A 20,303-nucleotide genomic window follows, 5' to 3' on the forward strand; every position below is an offset into this window, starting at 1 on the left:
GTGAAGGGAAAAAGAAAATGTGGCCCATGTACACAGTGGAGTATTATTCAACCTTAAAAGAGAAAGAAACCCTGTTGCTTGCAACAATATGGAGGTTATTATGTTAAGCAAAATAAGGCAGGCACAGAAAGATAAATATTGCATGACCTCACTCACATGTGGAGTGCAAAAGTTTAGTCTCAGAAATGGAATAGAATGGTGGTTACCATGTGCCGTGAAGCTGGGGCCAGGGCTTGGGAAGATGTCAGTCAAAGTATACAAAATTTCAGTTAACTTGGAAGGACAAGTTGAAGAGATGGCATCGTACAACACAGTGGCCATGTTGACAATAATGTCTATTTTTTTGAAAATTGCTAAGATCATGACTTTTAAGTGTTATTACCACAAAAATGATGTGAGATCACACATACATTAGCTTGATTTAGTCATTTCCCTACACATGCATATTTCAAAACAACATGTTTTACATGACAAATATATTAAAATTTGTCATTTAAAGCAATTAAATGAAAAAGTCATTATTGCTGTGTGAGAAAGAAAGGACCAAGAAATTCACTGAAAGGACTTCACTGAAGTGAGAAAGTACTTCCTGTGGAGGGCAGGTGGGTATCTGCTCCTCCAGAGCCCATCCAGGTGGGACAGTATGGACCTCTATCTCCTGATAAAGAGTAAAACTAGAAACTTGGGCTTAACTGATCATTAAACATTTGTTGGTACTATTTTTTTTTTTTTTTAAGAGACAGCTGTTAGCTCTAGTGTCTGTTTTTACTCAGGTCACTGTACAAGGGCATGGGATACTTCAAGAGAGGAAAATGTAATTTGGCAAAGTTCATTGTGGTCCATCCTCTGCTTGAGAAGCAGGCCTCAGAGAGGGAAGTGATTTACTATCTCCTTGACATTTCTGGAGCACTTGTTCAGTTAGCTAATGTACTGTAATGTTTATCGTAGTTTTAGGGTAAAGGATAATACTGCTACAAAGTACTAACCACACTGAACTTTAAAGAAGATTAAAATATTTAATAAAAATAACTATAAAAATCTTTCATCTTCACTTGCTGATCCATTCTCAAAACATCCTGCATGCAAATCATTTTACCCTAGATAAACTTTGTGTTAAAGCCAAAGACAGGTCTTCATAATGATAATGAACTAAAATGTCTGTTCTTAATCAGCACAGTAGTGTTTCTCAAATCCATTGTCGAACTACCTAATAGGGTAAAATAAATAACTGAACGCTATTTGCAATTTCCAAATAACATCAGTCATTACCAACTGCCCAGGGCTTTTCTACATGATTGAATAATTATCCCTTAATCAGTACAATAATGAATAACTGCCCCTTGTAAGCTTTGGATATTTAGATCCAACTTTATTTCATTAGGTTTATCTCTATATCTGAACAACCAGCTGTCTCTTATTGAACATTGGGCATGTTTCTGTTTTAAAGATGGAAAACAGTGAAATGTTCTATGAAAAATTGTGGACTTAATTGTTAGGTCTCTGCTATAAGTCCAAAATGCAGAATCAGTTAATGGGAAATTCTTTTCCTGCCCTTGAACTGAATCCATCAGATTTCATCATTAATAAAAACAAATTCATAGTTATAAACTTGCTTGCTTTTTGGAGGCATGCCAGATCTCAATAGGCATGAGTAAAGGTCAGAGATCACAGAATTCCTTAAAAATTCAGACGTGTGTGTTATGATTTTGGTTGAGAGAACAATGTAGTTACAAGTAGAAATACGTTCTTCTTTAAATTCACCTAAAAGTCTGATGAAATATGAAAATTATGCTAATCCATATTTGTTGGCATTAGCAGCCACTGGAAGCCTGAAGAAATGGTAGAACCTTATAGCAAACACGAGAATGCACACATAGGTGTGCCGCATTTGAAGTCCCCACTCAGAATATCTCCCTGCCTGCAGGTAGCACTTGTACCATGAATAAAACTACTATTCTGAATATGGAGTGTTCTTTAGCAAATGGAAAGTCGCCATCCATGTGTTTCCTGCACAGAAACCCTGCTGTGATTACATGGAAACTATAGCAAAATCAACCTTGGACCCAAGCGCCATGCAGCACATTCCATCTCTGAGCATACAGTTTCCATTCATGGTAACTGTAGTCTAGTAACTTCAAAACACCCTATGGTCCTGTCTGTCATTCAGTCTCTGACACTCCGATGACAAACACTACTGTGGTTCTGTGTCAGCAGAGTCCCCTCATTTGTTCTGCCTGCGCATTCACCATGGAGAAAAATCTTTCCAATGTGATGAGAGTATGACAAGCCTCCCTATCTACAGCATCTCCACCACTCGTGAAGCAAGGATTCTGAGATCACTGTTTTTATGGCAAGATCCTTGATGAAATGTAAATATTTTCTCAAAAAGGAACAGGGCAGTTTGGGGACATGTGATTAAGGCTGGGACTAACTAATGAGACACCTAGGGCATAAGAGCTAAGGTCTGAGAAGCTGTGCCTCCCTAAATTGTGCACTCTGGGTTCTTTGCTGGCCTGACCCTAGTCCTGATCCTCCATGGGGGGCAAATGCTTAAGGGGGCTGAAGCTGGGTGGAAAACCGAAACAAGAAGCTTTGGAGGGACAAGAATTAGGAATTGAAAGGGGCTGTGTGCTCAAAGGATGGAGAATCTAAAAGGAATCTAAAGGGGGAAAGAAACTGAAATGCAGGGCAACAAAGACAAACTAAACTTTCTAGATTATTTTTCACTGGGTCCAAGGTTAGCAAAGATATAGTGGTCTCCCCTCAGTTGCAGGGTATAGGTTCCAGGATATTCCAAGGATTCCTCAAACCAGGGATAGCACCAAAGCCCATAGATACTGTTTTTTTTTTTTTTTCTATATATGCACACCTATTATAAAGTTTAATTTGTAAATTAGGCATAGTAAGATAAAAACAGTAAGAACAATTTTAACAGTAGACTATAATCAAAGTTACTACAAACTTATGTTTATTTTTGGAATTTTCCACTTAATATTTTTTGAATGTAGTTGATCATAGTTTACTGAAACTGCAACAAGAAAACCATGAATAAGGGAGAACTACTCTATTCTTAGCAGGAAATGAAAAATAATAGATGCTGCCCTTCCATCAATTCATGATATAAGCATAGTTTGGATGTTAATTAAAATATTGGTTTAGGGCTGGGCATTGGCTCAGTGGTAAAATGCTTGCTTAGCATGTGTGAGGCTCTGAGTTCAATCCCAGCACTGCAAAAATATGTGTGTGTGTGTGTGTGTGTGTGTGTGTGTGTGTGTGTGTGTGTTTCATTGTTAGTTCTTTATGTCCACATTAGTTTACTTGTTAATATTTTAAATATAATCCAGTATTTTCCCTTTCTTAATACATCACTGTTAATTATTTGCCTGATTTTTATCTTGCTTGTTAAAAGGACATTAAAGACATGCACAGAGTCTAATTCTAATAAGAAGATGGCAAAGCTTTTTTTTTTTTTTTTTTCATTGCTTAAGTACAAGTTTCTAGCTCAATGCTGGGACCTAATAGGAACTCAATAAATAGTTGTTTAATGGAATTGAATCATCTTGGCCCTACTTGTCCAGTTAGAATTTGCTGACTTGTGACCATGTTTTCCCATATTCTTTCTTTCCAAATCTAGATAAAAGACATGGGTGAATTTAGGTCTTAAAAATAACTAAAGGCAGAAAAATATTAAAACACATTGATAATATTTACAAAAGTTTTTTTTTTTTTTGAGAGTTCTTTATGTATTCTGGATACAGGTCCTTTATCAGATATGTGTTTTGGAAATCTTTTCTCTGTGACTTGTCTTTTTCTTCCTGTAGTGGTGGCTTTCTAAAAGATCTTCTTAGTTTGATGAAATCTAGTTTAACTTTTCTTTTATGAATTGTGTTTTCAGTGTCATATCTACAAAATCTTTATGTTGTCCAAGGTCACAAAGATTTCTTTTGTTTTTCTTCTAGATATATTTTAGTTTTAATTTTTACATGAAGGCTTATAATTCAATTTTAATTTTTTGCATATGGGTTATGAGTTCAGATTCTTTTACCTTTTGCATATTGATGTTCAGTTTTTCCAGTATCTTTTGCTAAAAGATATTAATTGTTCATTCAGTTGTATTTGCACTTGCATTTCTCTACAAATCTATACTTTTGCTAATACTGCACTTTCTTGATTACTATACTTGTAAATCTTGAAATTAATCAGTGCAAGTTTTCAAACTTCATTCTTATTTTTCAAAATTATTTTCACTATTCTGTTCCTTTACCTTTCCTTGCAATTTTAAAATCACCTTTTTTTAAAAAAAATTTTATTGTTGGTTGTTCAAAACATTACATAGTTCTTGATATATCATATTTCACACTTTGATTCAAGTGGGTTATGAACTCCCATTTTTATCCCGTATACAGATTGCAGAATCACATCGGTTACACATCCATTGATTTACCTATTGCCATATTAGTGTCTGTTGTATTCTGCTACCTTTCCTATCCTCTACTATCCCCCCTCCCCTCCCCTCCCCTCCCTTCCCCTCCCCTCCCCTCTTCTCTCTCTACCCCATCTACTGTAATTCATTTCTCCCCCCCCTTTTTTTTCCTTTCCCCTCACTTCCTCTTGTATGTAATTTTGTAAAACCCTGAGGGTTTCCTTCCATTTCCATGCAATTTCCCTTCTCTCTCCCATTCCCTCCCACCTCTCATCTCTGTTTAATGTTAATCTTCTTCTCATGCTCTTCATCCCTACTCTGTTCTTAGTTACTCTCCTTATATCAAAGAAGACATTTGGCATTTGTTTTTTAGGGATTGGCTAGCTTCACTTAGCATAATCTGCTCTAATGCCATCCATTTCCCTGCAAATTCTATGATTTTGTCATTTTTTAATGCAAAGTAATACTCCATTATGTATAAATGCCACATTTTTTTAATCCATTCATCTATTGAAGGGCATCTAGGTTGGTTCCACAGTCTTGCTATTGTGAATTGTGCTGCTATGAACATGATGTAGCAGTGTCCCTGGAGTATGCTCTTTTTAGGTCTTTAGGGAATAGACTGAGAAGGGGAATAGCTGGGTCAAATGGTGGTTCCATTCTCAGCTTTCCAAGAAATCTCCATACTTCCTTCCAAATTGGCCGCACCAATTTGCAGTCCCACCAGCAATGTACAAGTGTACCCTTTTCCCCACATCCTCACCAGCACTTATTGTTGTTTGACTTCATAATGGCTGCCAATCTTACTGGAGTGAGATGGTATCTTAGGGTGGTTTTGATTTGCATTTCTCTGACTGCTAGAGATGGTGAGCATTTTTTCATGTACTTGTTGATTGATTGTATGTCCTCCTGAGAAGTGTCTGTTCAGGTCCTTGGACCATTTGTTGATTGGGTTATTTGTTTTCTTATTGTTTAATTTTTTGAGTTCTTTGTATACTCTGGATATTAGGGCTCTATCTGAAGTGTGAGGAGTAAAGATTTGTTCCCAGGATGTAGGCTCCCTATTTACCTCTCTTATTGTTTCTTTTGCTGAGAAAAAACTTTTTAGTTTGAGTAAGTCCCATTTGTTGATTCTAGTTATTAACTCTTGTGCTATGGGTGTCCTATTGAGGAATTTGGAGCCCGACCCCATCCCTTTCTCTTGCCATGCACAAAAGTTAAAATCACCTTTATAATTACTTCAAAAAAAATTTATTGGCATTTTGATTTGAGATTATGTTGAATCTCTATTAAAACTTGCCTTTAACTTTTAATACTTTGATATGTCAAATATATGTAGCAAACATGATTCTAATAAGAAGATGGCAAAGCTTTATATAATGAGAATGATGATAGATTTCAAATACCATACATTAGGCAAAGATGTTAAACTACCTGCCACTGATCCTACAAATGTGGACTTTTAGGAGTTACTAATGAACCAGGGGTGAAGGACCTAGGCAGTCTCTCTGGCAGAAAGGAAATATTATCAGTTATATTCAAGAAGAAAATATTATAACTCTGCTGTCAAGTTTTTGACAAAATAAAGAATAAATCTGGCAAAAGGTCCATTTGCCCATATCCACATTCCTACATACATAGTCTCTTCGAGAGTCCAATCTCTTAACAGTTCCATGTCTAAAAGGAAGGTTTTCTGAAATATCAAAAGAGCCTCATTTTTTGCAATGTAGATTAAATATCATCACAATTATCTGGGATTTTTCAGGTATGTTTTTGAAAAGCCCATTTTCTCCATGTTATTAGAAAACATTTAACAGTATTTCACCTGGGTGAAGATCTGTACCTGGTTGGCTAGTCAGTCCTGGGAGAGATTCCTGTAACTGATAGGTGGAGGTCGATGAGGACGTGCCGTCGGCTGTGTTATTTGAAGTCATGTATGCTCCATAGGTTGATGCTGAGTAATACTGTGCATACTGGTTTTGGCCAAAGGCTGTGTAGGATGGATAATCCTGAAACAAATAATGGAGATGTGTGTGCTTGGAAAAGAAATTACCATCCATTGTGCTCCAAACAACAACAAAAATGACAAGCAAAAAACCCAAACAACCCCAATCATCATGGCAACTGAAAGACCAGCTTTGGCTCCATTTGTTTCCGAGTCTAGAGCATTGAGCTAATCCTCATGTGTGGAGATGACTTTGTTGGCATTTTGTACCTATATATGCACATGGTAATGAGCTTCCTATTATTTTTACAAGCCAGCTCTAGTACACAAATTTTAATCTGTCTAAAATTTGCATATGCTTTGTTTTGCCTCCCTGATTACACTTATCCAAGGATTTACATCACTAGGACCTATGCCCTGGAAGAGGAGAGGGGGAGCCAGAATCAGGTCACATTTATAAAATCAGTACTAAGGCCATCAGCAGGGGGAGTGTGGCTGCCCTCCACCCAGCTTCCACATGGACTGCCCACTGCATTTACTTGATTTCTGTTCCCTTTCTAGGCGGCCCTTGATGATTCTGTCTTCTTGGCAGAAGGTGCAGAGTAAATAAACAAAAGAATGAAGGATTTTTCTAACCTAGCCTCTCAAGTACCATGTGCTATCTGACGCCTTGACTTAAAAGGGTTCAATGAGGTGAGGTTTTTCAAACTTGTGGTTTTTCTCCTTTGTTTACAGACAAAAATGAAAGCATTGGGTCAGCTCCCCTGTTTTTTATTTAAAAAAAAAATTAAAAAGCCTTAAAATGATAAGAATGATTCCGCAAAATTCTTTTCTATGTTAAGATGGTGAGTGAGGCTGTTGTGGTAGAGTTTGATATATCTCCCATGTGTTAACCCAAAATGCTATCAGTGATGACAGACCTTTGGTCAGGATCAAGATTCCTGTTGAGACAAGTTCTGGAGTGAACATAGATGCATGTGGGATGTGGTTCCCCAAAAAGGAAATTCTCTGCGTAAGTAAATACATGTATTACCAGAAAGGATTAAGTAATATGTCAAAAAACTAAAATTCCACTAGGCTGTTAATTGCAGGATCTTATGTTCCCCACAGCGACCTGTGTGTCAAAGAAAAAACTCATCAATATTTGAACAAGTTCCAAGCAACCCGACTTTTCCAGAGTCAAAGAGAGAGAGAGCAGAGTCTTACGTATGGCTGGCTTTGTGTCCAGTTACTGTACTAAGGGCTTAAATAGCTTTGTTCACCTAATCTTCACAATCTCCTATGTGGTGTTATTATTACTATTCTCATGTTATATATTAAAAAGAAGACAACAGCACAGAATGCTTACGTGATTTGTGCCCAGGTTACACAGCCAACAAGCTTCAGAGCTGCAACTGGTACCTGTTGTTTGACCTCAGCATGGGAGTAAGGCACTGTGTGCTAATAAGCTACTGACACCCTAAGGAGGAGCTGGGTACACCCTGCAAAGTCTCCCACTGGTCTTTGGGGAATAGGGTGTCAAGTGCTCCAGTGTATCTCTGAGATTTCTGCCTCCTTCATTCCCAATATGGTCACCCTGGCCTATATATCCTTCACTTCCCATTGCCACCCATTTTATTCACTTATCTACTTTATCTTCCATTTTTCACTTTCTCCAAACACTCAGAAGCCATATTACACAAAACATAAATTACATAATGATGTAGGGTTCTCCTGCTTATGATCCTTTAATAGCTTCCTACTGGGTTTAGACAAGGATCCAAAGGCCCAACTGAAACCCTTGTGGCTCTATGTGAGCAGGCCTCTGCCTGCCTCTTCAAACCCAGCTGTCTCCACCTTCCCCTCAGCTCCAGCTAAACTCCAGTCCTCCTGGAGTTCAGTGACTCATGGAGTCTTCCACCCCTGGGGGTCTGGTTCTTGCTGCTTTCTTGGCTTGAAACACTTGTGCCCTCTTTCCTCACCTGGTTCTCAGGAGCCTTGGCCTAAATGTGTCTCTCACAGAGAAGGCGTCCACCAAGCCTCCCTGTTCAAAATTATTTTCCTGTTACTATTTTTAGTGGGATCTTGTTCTCTCCATTCAAGCTTTTTAATTCTGGACATATTAATTTGTGTGTTCATTGGTTTATTGTCTGTAGGCTGTAAATTCCATGAAGTAAGGACAAGGTCTGATAGATTCTGGCCACCACGCCACTGTCCCCTCGTATTCAGACCTGTTCCTAATACTTGAGAAACACTCAGTATCTACAGAAATGATGAAGTGGTACTCAGCCCATAATCCAAAATACAAACTATATTTTCTATGATATCCATTCTACTTAAATTGTCAGACAAAATTGTCATTCCCACCATTTATTTTATGATTAAAACTTTTCAAATAAATATTCTTCTAATTTATAAATTATTTTTTAAATCCTCCCAAATATAGTGGTCTTTCCTTTACACCCCACTCTGACTAGTGTATAGTTCTATTCTTCTTTTTTTTTTTGGTGGTACTGGGGATTGAACCCAGGGCCCCGTGCATGCAAGGCTAGCACTCTACCAACTGAGCTATATCCCCAACCCATATTTCTATTATTTTATTATTATATTCCACCCTCTATTCAAATTGTTTCATTTCTGTTTTTTCATGAAGATTGTGTCCTTTGGAGAACATGAAATAAAGACTTAAGTATTTTTTCCATATTTTTATTGGTGCATTATAATTGTACATAATGGTAATGCTTAGTCAAAAATATAATGTACAACATGGGCTTAATAAATGTCTGCTGTATCAATAAATAAATGATCTAAAATTCTCAGCTTTTAAATAAAATATGCAATGACTCTGATGGTTACTCGATCAAGTATACCACACTTTCTAATAAATGCCAACTTCCTTCTTGCCTTTTCCTATGTTAATAAAACCACACAAAAAAGCAATGAATAGAATTCCTTCAGTAAATGCAAAATCCAAGCAGTTGTGCAGTAAGATATTTTAAAATACATGAAAGCTCAGCCATGACACTGAAATAAAATAGTGCATTGTCTGCCCAGAAACCAGCTACCCTTCAGTCTCAACTACTCTGGGCATAGTTAAGAATCACTAAATAAAGACAATAGATTCTGAAGCATCAGCACAGATCACAAGTTCATCTCTGTGCCAAGTTGCTACTTCAGGAACCTGCACTCTTGTTCCACATGTCATTCCCACCAGCTAGATTTTTATTTTTTTATTTTTACTTTTTTTGTGGTGCTAGGAAGTGAACACATGGCCTTGTGCATATGAGGCAAACACTCTGCCATCTGAGCTATATTCCCAGCTCTCCACCAGCTAGATTTTTAAAACTCTCAAAACATTAAGAAAATAGGCTCAGTGACCAAAGCCAAAATTATGACTATGAGGAAAGTGGGAACCAAACATTTATTGAAAGAAACTATAGAATTAAATACTTAAAAATGAAAACCCAGTCTTAGTTCTGGAGGCATTTTGTTTATTAACTAGTGCTACTTTTTAAGATTGAAAAGTTTTAGCATCTATAGCATAACCCTGTGATTGATTATAGTTTGATCTACTAGTTAATATTCATCATGATAACAGTTTGTTAAGATAAATAAAGTTGTGTTTAGGATAGTTTAAGATAAAAGTATGCAAAATACGTTTAAAAAACATGCCAAAAGAGTGCAACAACTGCAGCATTCATATTTAGTAACCAAGAAATCTAAAACAGTCAGAAAAACACATATCCCAAGAATTCTGGATAGGTAAATTTTTACTGTCCTGAGTTGCTATATGAATTTTAAATAAAGAAACTTTATTTACAGAGGATGTACACTTATAATCGAAAGTACTCTTCAATAATCTGCAATAGATATAAAAAGAACAAATATAAAAAGCTACCATACCTGTTGTGAACCACTGAAATTCGTTGAATTGGAAACTGAATTATTTGCATAAATAGTAGATGATGGTGCAAAACTAGAACCTAGAGATGAAGAACAAATTTTGTTTTAAAAACTTTCATACCAATTCAGTCATAAAATAGAGTGCATCCTGTCACTCAGATGGAACTGAAAGATATTAAGTGAAATAAGCCAGGCAAAAGAAGACAAATGTCATGTGACCTCATTCATATATAGAATCCGAAAGGGTTGATCTCATATAAGTTAAGAATGGAATAGTGCTTACCAGAGGATGGAAAGAAGAGGCTGGTGTGAAGGGTGGGGAGGTTGGTGAATAGGAGAAAAAATTTCTGGTGTCTATTGCACACTAGTAAAATCCTAATGTAGATAATAATGTACTATATATTTCAAAAAAAGTTAGAAAAAAGGATTCTGAAACCTTTCATCACAAATAAATGATCAATGAGGAGAAAGCTTTATTTGCTTTGGTTTCAACATTATATAATGATACACATATCAAAACATCACATAGTATCCCATAAATATATAAGTATTATATATAAAATAAAAATGAAATTTCCATACAGACCCCAAAGAAGTTTTCCTTGTTAAATGATAAAAATATTTCACTTCACAGAATTCAGTGAGAGAAACACATTTTGAATTTGGTTGTGAACGCAGTGAAATTCGAAGTTGGGAGACTCATAAAGAAAATGTGCTTAGCCTTTTCATGGTGGCTAGTAGACTTGCCATGTGGGTTTGTTGGGTTATGCAGGAGAACATGGGGACAGTCTCACCAGGATAAAGCTGGCATTCAAGGAGAGGTGTCTACAAGAGCCAGAGTACTCAAAGAATAAACTACAAGACAGACAGAATTTTGGATCTTTCAAACTATTTCCACCACATTTGCAGACTAAAACTAACGTAGCTAAACATTGGGTGAGATTATTAGGAAATAAACATACAAACCCCACTTAGAACCGGTGCTTGCAGCAACCTGTCTCTGATACTTATGTCTCCCTTTAGAACAATGAGAGGTGCGAATTAAGATTCAGAGTCTGGAAAAGGTTCATACAAGTTTAAGAATCTAAGGTTTGAGGGACTTCTACAACTTAACTACAAAGTTTAAAATTTACTTAATTATTTTTCCAGCTGGGCCCCAAACAAGCAAAGTATTAATTATAGAATTTTCTTTTTGAATATGTTCTTGTGGATTGTACTTATCAAGGAATGAAATGAAAAACTATTCAGGAAGTGGAAGACCTCTTTTATCAACTTGTTTTGACTAGCAATATATTATGTAATCAATGGAATTGACTTGGTCTGAATAAACCTATAAAAGGGAAAACTGAATCTGTTTCTATGCTTCATCACATTGCTCACGAAGCTCTGTGACTCACTGTGGCAATAGCGTGTATGCAAATATGTTTCCACCTAATATTCCGGGTGAAAAGAGATTTGCTATTCCGACCAAAAATGTCTAAGTAAAGGGTCAGTAACCGTTGGTTCAAATGTATGAATATAGCCCCCAAATTATGATTGATACTATAGACAAAATGACAGGGAAGAGCTAACTTTTAATGTTTTTTAACCATGTCACTAAAATTGTTTCTTCAGCTATTATACAAAGATCAGACATAATTTTTTACAGGATCCAAAATTTAAAAAAAAAATAAATGAACCTATATGGATGATGGGGGTGGGTACAAATTATATAAAAGTCCTATTAAGAACTATACTCCCAATAGGTAGTAAGTATTTAAGGAATGAACAAAAATCCCCAGTCAATTAACAGTCACTTGTTAAGTGGACCTTAGAAAAGTGCTAATTTATTTTCATACAATCAAAATTGCATTACATTATTAAGGAATATTGAAAAGAAAATACTAGTTTGCCCTATGAATCTTTTAAATTCCTCACTTAAGCAGACGCCAAACAAGTGCCTGCCTGACCTGGTGGCTGGCTGGAAGTTTGCTTTGCTTGGACTCTGTTTCCTGCCAATGTTATGTGGCTTAAAATTAAGTATTTACATTCAGTATGAGTCATGTTTCTCGATGTACATTCAACTTTTTCCTTCATGTTTCTGCCTCTTTGTTTGTCTTAAGAAATCATGTGAGCGGGGGTAAATTTAAACCTGTCTTTAGGATTGAACATTTCTAAGACTGAAACTGAAGAGTCTCATTCAGAGAATTGGTTCTCACCTCACACACTTCATGTGTGGCTACTTACCTGGCATTTGATAAGAATATGGTGTCTGGCCTGGTTGTGGGGTTGAAAACCCTGGGCTGTAACTGAGGCAGCCACTTTGTAATGGGGACTGAGTTTGGGAAAGTCCACTCTCCGTCTTGATGGCTGGCAACATCACACCCAAATCTGTTTCCAAAATGCACATACAAACCATTTGATTAGTAAGATGACCTTCCTTGAGCTGGAACTTAACATTAGAGTATAAAACCACTAGCCAGCAGGATTACCCACTTATAACTGAAGAAGGAGAAGATATAAGACGTGAAATACCGTAGGTGGGCAGGCTGTAGGGCTGTCCTGTCTGTGAGTAGGCTGTGTAGACCGCTGGCTGCTGCATTCCCGAATACTGAGTCTGGCCTGCGTAGGCAGACATAGTTTGAGCTGCTGGTGTAGAAAGAATGTGTGGATAGGGCCTAAATATCAGAAAAATAGCATTACTGTGGCAACAAAGACTGCATATTAATTCAGACAGCTTAGATTCAGTGAAACCCTACAATATTCAGGAAGTAATCCTCCTCTCTATTTACAACATAATTTTTAACAATATAGGAGCAAATAAGAGTTTGAATGTCTGGAGCCCAGGCTCTGCTACAAAGCAATCTGGTCTCCTTGGAAAAAATAATCTAAACTTTTACGACTATCTCACCTGTCAAATGAGAAATTTGGTTTAGATATTATATCTAAAGTCTTGTTACAGCTAAATAGCACTCTAAATAATTTGTAGATGAGGAAAAGGGAGCACAGGCCAGTTAATTAATATGTTTACAAGCAGATTCAGATTCACTACAAGTGACCTAACGCTATACAGTGATTACGAAACTCTATTTAAAATTTCTTCCAAGAATTCTTTACTGCAAATGGGAAATCTTAGAAAAAAGGAGGAGGAGAAGTCCTCCTGAAAAGAAAAGGAATGCCATTCCCTTTATCATGTCACATTTTATGCTGTGTTCCCAACTGGAGATTGAGTCCCCCAGCTTATACTTAAGGATATTCTTTAATATATTATGTGTTATTGTTGCAGACAGTAACACATTATACATTAAAGTGTATGTCGTGGGAATCCAAATCAGGCACATCTGGTTGATTCCAAACAAATTCAGATATACACCCAATATAGTTAAATTTGAACTATCTACCATTGTCCTTAGTATGGTGACCACACTAGTTATAAAAACAAACAAATATATATATATATATATATATTTTTTTCCAGAAGTATGCTTATTATAAATTGAAATCCAATAAAAATAGTCCAATAATGGAATGAATTATGAAGTGTTGATGTTTGGATAAAATGTGAATTCTTTATATTTTCTTTAAACTACCCAGCATTTAAATTTTTTCATTAAAAAAATAGTATATTCTAGTTTCAGTTTCATGTCTTGCTCAAAGCAAATACCCAGAAAGAAGGGCATTATCCAGATAAAAGTGATGTCTCTATTTCTTTTTTAAATTTTTTTTTTTTTTATTTTTTAGTTGCAGTTGGACACAATACCTTTATTTTATCTATTCGTTTTTATGTGGTGCTGAGGATTGAACCCAGGGCCTTGTATGTGCTAGGTGAATGCTCCACTGCTGAACCACAACCCCAGCCCCGATGTCTCTATTTCTAATATGTATAGAATATTTGTCTACTTTATCCAAATATCTATCCAGCTGCCTATGTTACATGTATGTACAGAAATGCTTGCCAATTAAAGTTGATATATTGTGTGAATAGAAATTAATAAATGTAATTCTGGAAAATGGTTCTAACAAAACTGCATCTACTGACCACTTACTTGGAAGGATAGAGCTGGGGAGAGTACTGATGTGCTGATCTAGGGCTGTAGCCACTGCTTGTGATTACTGTAAGACACACAAAAAAAACAATGCACAAAAAAATTTGCTTCATAAATGCATTCCATTAGAAGGTATATAGCTAATTTAAAGAAATTGCCATGTTAAATGTTTCTAAAAATTTGTTCATTTTCTAAAATACATTTCTTAAAATGTAACACTCCCTAAATACTTTTTCAAATTAAACTGCTTTGAATTTTGTTCTAAGAGCATGAAATAAATATTCCTCATTCAAATCATTCTATCACCCATCCATCTTCTCAAGTCAGCAGTATACTCTTACATATTGATATGTTATAAAAAAGTATTTTTGATTATAGAATAATTAAACTTTCAAGGTGTAAAAGTAAATTTTTAAATTTGAACACTTTACATTTTAAACTCCACATGATAGCAATATATTGCCTGCAGATTTATTCTAACTAAAATAATAATTCTAAAAAATATTTTTAGTTCTAGATGGATGTAATATATTTATTTTGTTTATTTATTTTTATGTGGTGCTGAGGATCGAACCCAGTGCCTCACATGTGCAAAGCAAGCACTCTGCCACTGAGCCACAACCCCAGCCTTAAAATAATATTTAAGAAAAATTTCATGTTTCAAAACATCATTCACTAATTGTAAACATGCTATTCTTTTCTATTTTCTTTCATTTTACTAATCCGAGGAGTGATTAAAAATGCAGAGACCAAAGTACCCTAGAAATATTTGAAATGTACAGAGCAAACATGCAGGATGATGTAACACTTTCTATTAAGCATAATCACAAAATGCAGTAGCAATTATATTTACATACATATTTAGAACTATCAGAGAAAATACTTTTCTAAAAAGAACTTAAAAGTAAAAGTCAGGTTCTATAAACATTTAATCCAAATATGCACCACAGACTGGAATATATCCAAAAGTTTGGAAGTTTCTCTTTCCTTTAGCCATCTGCCTTGACTAAGACAGATGTATTGCAAATATATGGGTTCTAAAGTGTTGAGCCAGCCCCTTCAGAGCCAATCCATACTGGGCAAGCACACAGAGTGTCTTTATTAGGCCATCTGCTGTTCATTCACTTTTCAAAAAGATTAAAGTAGTACACAACACAGTGCTGGAATTAGTTTAGTCTAATCAATCATAGTTCTACTTCAAAGTACTATGACCTTCCTAAGTTGTTCATAATAATTCTGGAGCTAAACTTTTAGAATTGTAAAAGTGACAAATAGGTTTAAGTTGCTCACTATTTTATGAAATATGATATACTTCTATATCCAAATGTTATTAAGTACCCTTGTGATCTATTGCTTCATAAACATACAGAACGTAAGGTGTTTAAAATGCTATTTTGTCTATAAGTTTGGGATAAGGAAAGTATAAGTTTTCACAGCAATAATACAATAAGCACATTTTCATGAATACTAGGAATCAAGTTTGAAAACAGTCAAATCTGACTGAGGCATAATATTCTAAAAATTTTCAGGAATCAAAATTTAAGTGAATTTTCTATATATGTATATTAGAAATAAGTTTATTGGTAAGCCATTAATTTTCTACTTAATTCTTAAAAACTTAAAAGGATATTTAAAACTCTCAAATCAATTCAATGAGTGTAAACTTTGTACTACACTCCATGGGTACTAAATGTACATTATATAATAATAGTGCTTTCAGTCTAATATATTAATTCCCTCTAGCAAATGTTTTATTTATCAGAAAAACAGTTAAATAAGACTTAATTCCAAGATGTTTTATCTTTTTTTAAAGGACTTTGGCTATACATACTAATTATTCTCAAGACTGAAAATTAGGAGGATTTTCAAAATACACAGAATGATGAAAAGAAACATTCACTAGAGCAGTTTTCATTAAATATGATGAAGAGCAAAATTCTGTATTTCAGACAAAAACTATATACATGAACACAATTCTGAATATATAGGATGTTTTTTCTCTCTAATTAACAAATCTAGATAACATTAGAATAATGTACCCACATAAATTGTCAATTAAATTGAAATTTCACACTAATGTCTATATTTTCAATTTCTAAATAAAAAACACAACTTTTGGCTTAGAAAACTAAGAGGCCATTTAAAGAACAAGATGGAGAATATAAGCTTCTTTATTAAAATTTATATATTTTATGCTCATAAATTTGCAGATGATAGAAAACAACAACAAAAATGGATTCAAGTGAATTGTGATTAGTTGTTCAGAATAAAGGCTGTTCCTGCCAAGGCAGTCTGATCTCCAGAAAAATGTATGGGACACCCTATACAAATGGGGAAGATCTTCTCTTTATCCCTCATTGTCTTTTAATTAACCCCAAAGCAGTCAACTCAGTATATTTCACCGTTTCTGCAAACAAAAGGAAACAGAACTGCTAGTCTTCAAAATATCCTGAAAATTAATTTAAAAAATTTAATGTCTGTTAGTTTTCCAGAGGATCGTGTCAAATGATTTTAGGGTTTTACTCTTACTATTAGGATATGTTAGGTCAGTGATTCTAAATGTGAAGCGGGAGGAATTTATATGCCAGGAGAATGTTAAATGTCTTAAGTTATTTTTTTGGTGTTATAACTGATAGTGCTACTGGCACTTGGAGCATATGTGTGGATGCTGCTGAGCATCTTACCATGCACAGCATAGATCCCTCACAATAGAGAATTAGCCCCCAATTTTAATAGTACTGCCATTGAGAACCCTTATTCTGGATCACTATTGAGAAGGAACTTCCCATGATGTTGAACATGCTCTATATTTGAGTTATCCAATATGGTAGCCACTAGCTACATGCATCCATTAAACATTTGAAGTGTGGCTGATGTGATAAAAAACAAAATTTTTATTTTGCCACATTTTACTTAATTTAAATTTAAATAGCTACATGTGGCAAATGGCTATTTTGTTAGATTGCATAGCCCTAGAAAAGTTTGAAAAGAAAACTGGGAAAATATGTTTAAAGAAAATATGATTGGATTTCAAACAGAATGATTGTTTACACATGTTTCTTTGTGTGTCTTTATATTTTCCAATGGAGGACTATTGAAAGGACCTATGTACTACCCAGTTCTAGCCTAATTTTACCAGTTATAATGCCTTGATCATGGGGCCATAACTACCTTTGACTTCTCTGTGCACCTTGGTATTCTCATCTGTAAAATGAATCAGAGAGCTCTGATACTCCTTCTGGAACTACCATTCTATAGTTCTGTCATTCAACTTTCTAGGTATTTGAATGCCCTTGAAGTATGATAGCAATCACTTAATAACTCCTTTTCTTAAAAATGCATTATATACATTTACTTTGCAAAAATGTTTACAAGAGCTGAAGTAAGTGAGCAATACAGAATAACAAGGTAAGTCAGTGTCTATCTCCTAGGAAGCAGGCAAAATGCCAGAAAAAATGTGAATTAGCATAAATCAGATTCTATGCAAAGTTTATCTACTATACATTATTTCTGTTTGGAGTACTAATATTTATGTCAATATATGACAACTACTTCCAATTAGTGTGAACTAATAAAACTGGGCCATCCACATCCATAAAAATTAAATGTGCTATGATGACATTATACTCAAACACATACCTCAACTCTTTTTACTTAGGGCATACCCACATAAAATCCTTGCACATAAGAACACGAATAAATGTAAAATACATTAAAGCAGACAATGGAACCGAGATTTAATTGCCATAACTGCTCTTCTAGGTTTAATTTTCATCTTTCTGATGCACACATTCCTTCTAAGGTGTTTTTTTGTTGTTGTTTGTTTGTTTGTTTTAATCCTTTTGCCAGAAAATAAGCTAACCAAAATACTGTAATTAAAAAAATATCTTTTACCAAGTCAATACTGTAATTAAAAAAAAAAAAAAAAAGATCTTTTACTAAGTCAATTTATTTCACACCCTTTGTGCCCAGCTGGGAGTTATCAGATATTTCTATTTAAAAGGGATTGATGTTTAAAGACACAAGGTTGTTCTCTTTGAAGCCCAGGATTGCTCCCTGAGTCTGGGTTCTAATGCAACCAGCATGTGTCCCCCGAAGCCCATTAACCTTTAATACTTATCACTCAGCTGCTTGCACAGGAGGGCTTTTTTAAACCCAGAGAGGAAGCAAGGTTATTTAGAAGGAATCAAATGGATAGTTTTACATCTAGGATGGGGGATAGAAGGCAGTTTTTAATGTAATTTAAGTGGGTGAGTTGAAGGAACAAAGTCGGCTGTTGTGACCTAATTATTAAATTAATTAAGCACTGCATAAAATCATGATGAAGGAAGCCAGCTCTTCTTAATGAGAAAGTCATGGGATTGCTTCACTGTCAACTGAAAAGCTGGCAAAATGATTCCCACTATAATTTGTAAAAAGACATAGTTTTAGGATGAATCTCAAAAGCAGATTTGTTGCTGACTTCATAAAGATTCAAGTTCTAATAGCTTTGATTTTCACGCTGGTATCCACAAGGAGGAGGCTGTGCATGGACCCTGGTGTGGACATAAGGACACACGAACTAAAGGCTTTACCTGACCCAGTAAAAGTGTCAAGCGCTCCATCTCCAGTCGTGCTTGTGGTTTCACTGCTGTTCAAGGGCTCTGTTTTGACTGCAAGAAGAGACACTACGTAGAAGAATAAGTACATGTGAGTTTTACTTCTAAATGTATATCAAAGACCCTGACTGTTCTACAACTGATCTCGCTAGCTACCATGGGCATGCAAGAGAAAACTTGAGAAGTTGACGAGAAGAGTTTTGTTAATTTAGCTTCTAAGTGGGCATGCATTTATGGAGGATTTATTCTAGAATCCTCTGGCTAAGCTGGTTCTCAGAGCCTGACTTTCCCTTCAAAAGGGAAACAGCAGTACATATATTTGCATTTTTAATTCACTTAAGCACACTCTGATAGAGTCAACAGACAGAAGAATTCAGTCAGTCACCAGCACATTTAATTCAAATCATAACAAAGGGATTTACTACTTGATATTTTGTTCTTCCCAAGGAGATATTTAAAAAAACAAAATTGCATTAGAGTACAATGGAGGCATATACAAATCCAGAAACCATGAGCCTATTCATTGATGCGTGACAGATGAGACAATAAATTTTCCAGACTAAAAAAGACAAGGAGTCTTCAAGTGTTGGGTTTTTTATATTAATGCTGTAACAATTTTTAATGTGTTATAGAGCTAAGCAGAGAAGAGGTGACTTTGACAGCAGCAAGCCTATCTCTGGAAACCTGTTGTAATATGTTATTTCTACTTTGAGATGGTGTATTTGGGCAAAATCCTCTGTGGCAGCAATGTAGCCTGGCACACATTATTGCCACTATGAGACACAGCACGTGGGGCAGTGATAAAGCCTCTCCCCATTTGGTCACACCATATTTTCCCTTGGTTGCAAAGCTTTACTACATATAACACAGCAGTAAGGGAATAAACAAACTTATTTTCTACTTGTCACTTCTTATGTTTCCTGGTCATAAATGGAATGGTGCAGTTATATAACTTAGAAGCAAGCAATAAACTATAAAGAAAGCTGCAGACCAGCCAACCATGACTAAGTAGGCCAAAAGAGAATAGCAGGGTCACACAGTACCTACCAACATTACACTCGTTTCAGTAATGTTACTGTGTTAGAAAAGCAATTGATTGATGAAACAACATGCAGAAATGATTATGTGCTTTCCACGTGAACAGACTTAAACAGATCCTCAGTGAGTTCTGAGTTAACTTAGCATTCATGTTTGAAAAATGACATGATAATTTGCTGGTAGAGTCAGAGGTGAATTGTTCAGTTTGGAAAGAGGAAGTAAAAAATGGATTACTTATCCTAACCAAAGGAAAATTGGAGGTTGACCTAACTTTCAATAGCAATAATGAGTAGAGTCTTATTATTTGCGTAATGATAACCAATGAATGAGTGATTAGTACATTTCAATAGTAATTTGCAGTTGTTCACATTACATTATACCTAATTAGCAAT

At 35.4% G+C, this 20,303-nt stretch overlaps 1 protein-coding gene and 1 non-coding gene across 6 annotated transcripts in view; both read right to left on the reverse strand.

Moving 5' to 3' along the window:
• The window catches only part of Eya4 (EYA transcriptional coactivator and phosphatase 4), a 258,627-nt gene that overhangs the window by 40,630 nt on the left and 197,694 nt on the right, over positions 1-20,303 (reverse strand). For 3 of the 5 annotated variants that reach the window (XM_076858239.2, XM_076858237.2, XM_076858236.2), the window contains 6 exons: positions 18,850-18,942; positions 14,276-14,342; positions 12,765-12,907; positions 12,477-12,620; positions 10,251-10,330; positions 6,249-6,432 (listed from right to left, as the gene is read on the reverse strand). In XM_076858239.2, coding sequence (XP_076714354.1) covers positions 6,249-6,432; positions 10,251-10,330; positions 12,477-12,620; positions 12,765-12,907; positions 14,276-14,342; positions 18,850-18,942 — 711 coding nt within the window. The remainder of the gene's footprint in view (positions 1-6,248; positions 6,433-10,250; positions 10,331-12,476; positions 12,621-12,764; positions 12,908-14,275; positions 14,343-18,849; positions 18,943-20,303) is intronic. The other 2 variants (XM_076858240.2, XM_076858238.2) reach the window with 1 other exon arrangement.
• On the reverse strand, positions 8,853-8,925 carry Trnaa-ugc (transfer RNA alanine (anticodon UGC)). The gene has a single exon. It is a non-coding gene; the product is annotated as a tRNA-Ala (tRNA).

Source organism: Callospermophilus lateralis, chromosome 6 (genome assembly GCF_048772815.1).
Source record: "Callospermophilus lateralis isolate mCalLat2 chromosome 6, mCalLat2.hap1, whole genome shotgun sequence".
Taxonomy (NCBI): Eukaryota; Metazoa; Chordata; class Mammalia; order Rodentia; family Sciuridae; genus Callospermophilus; species Callospermophilus lateralis.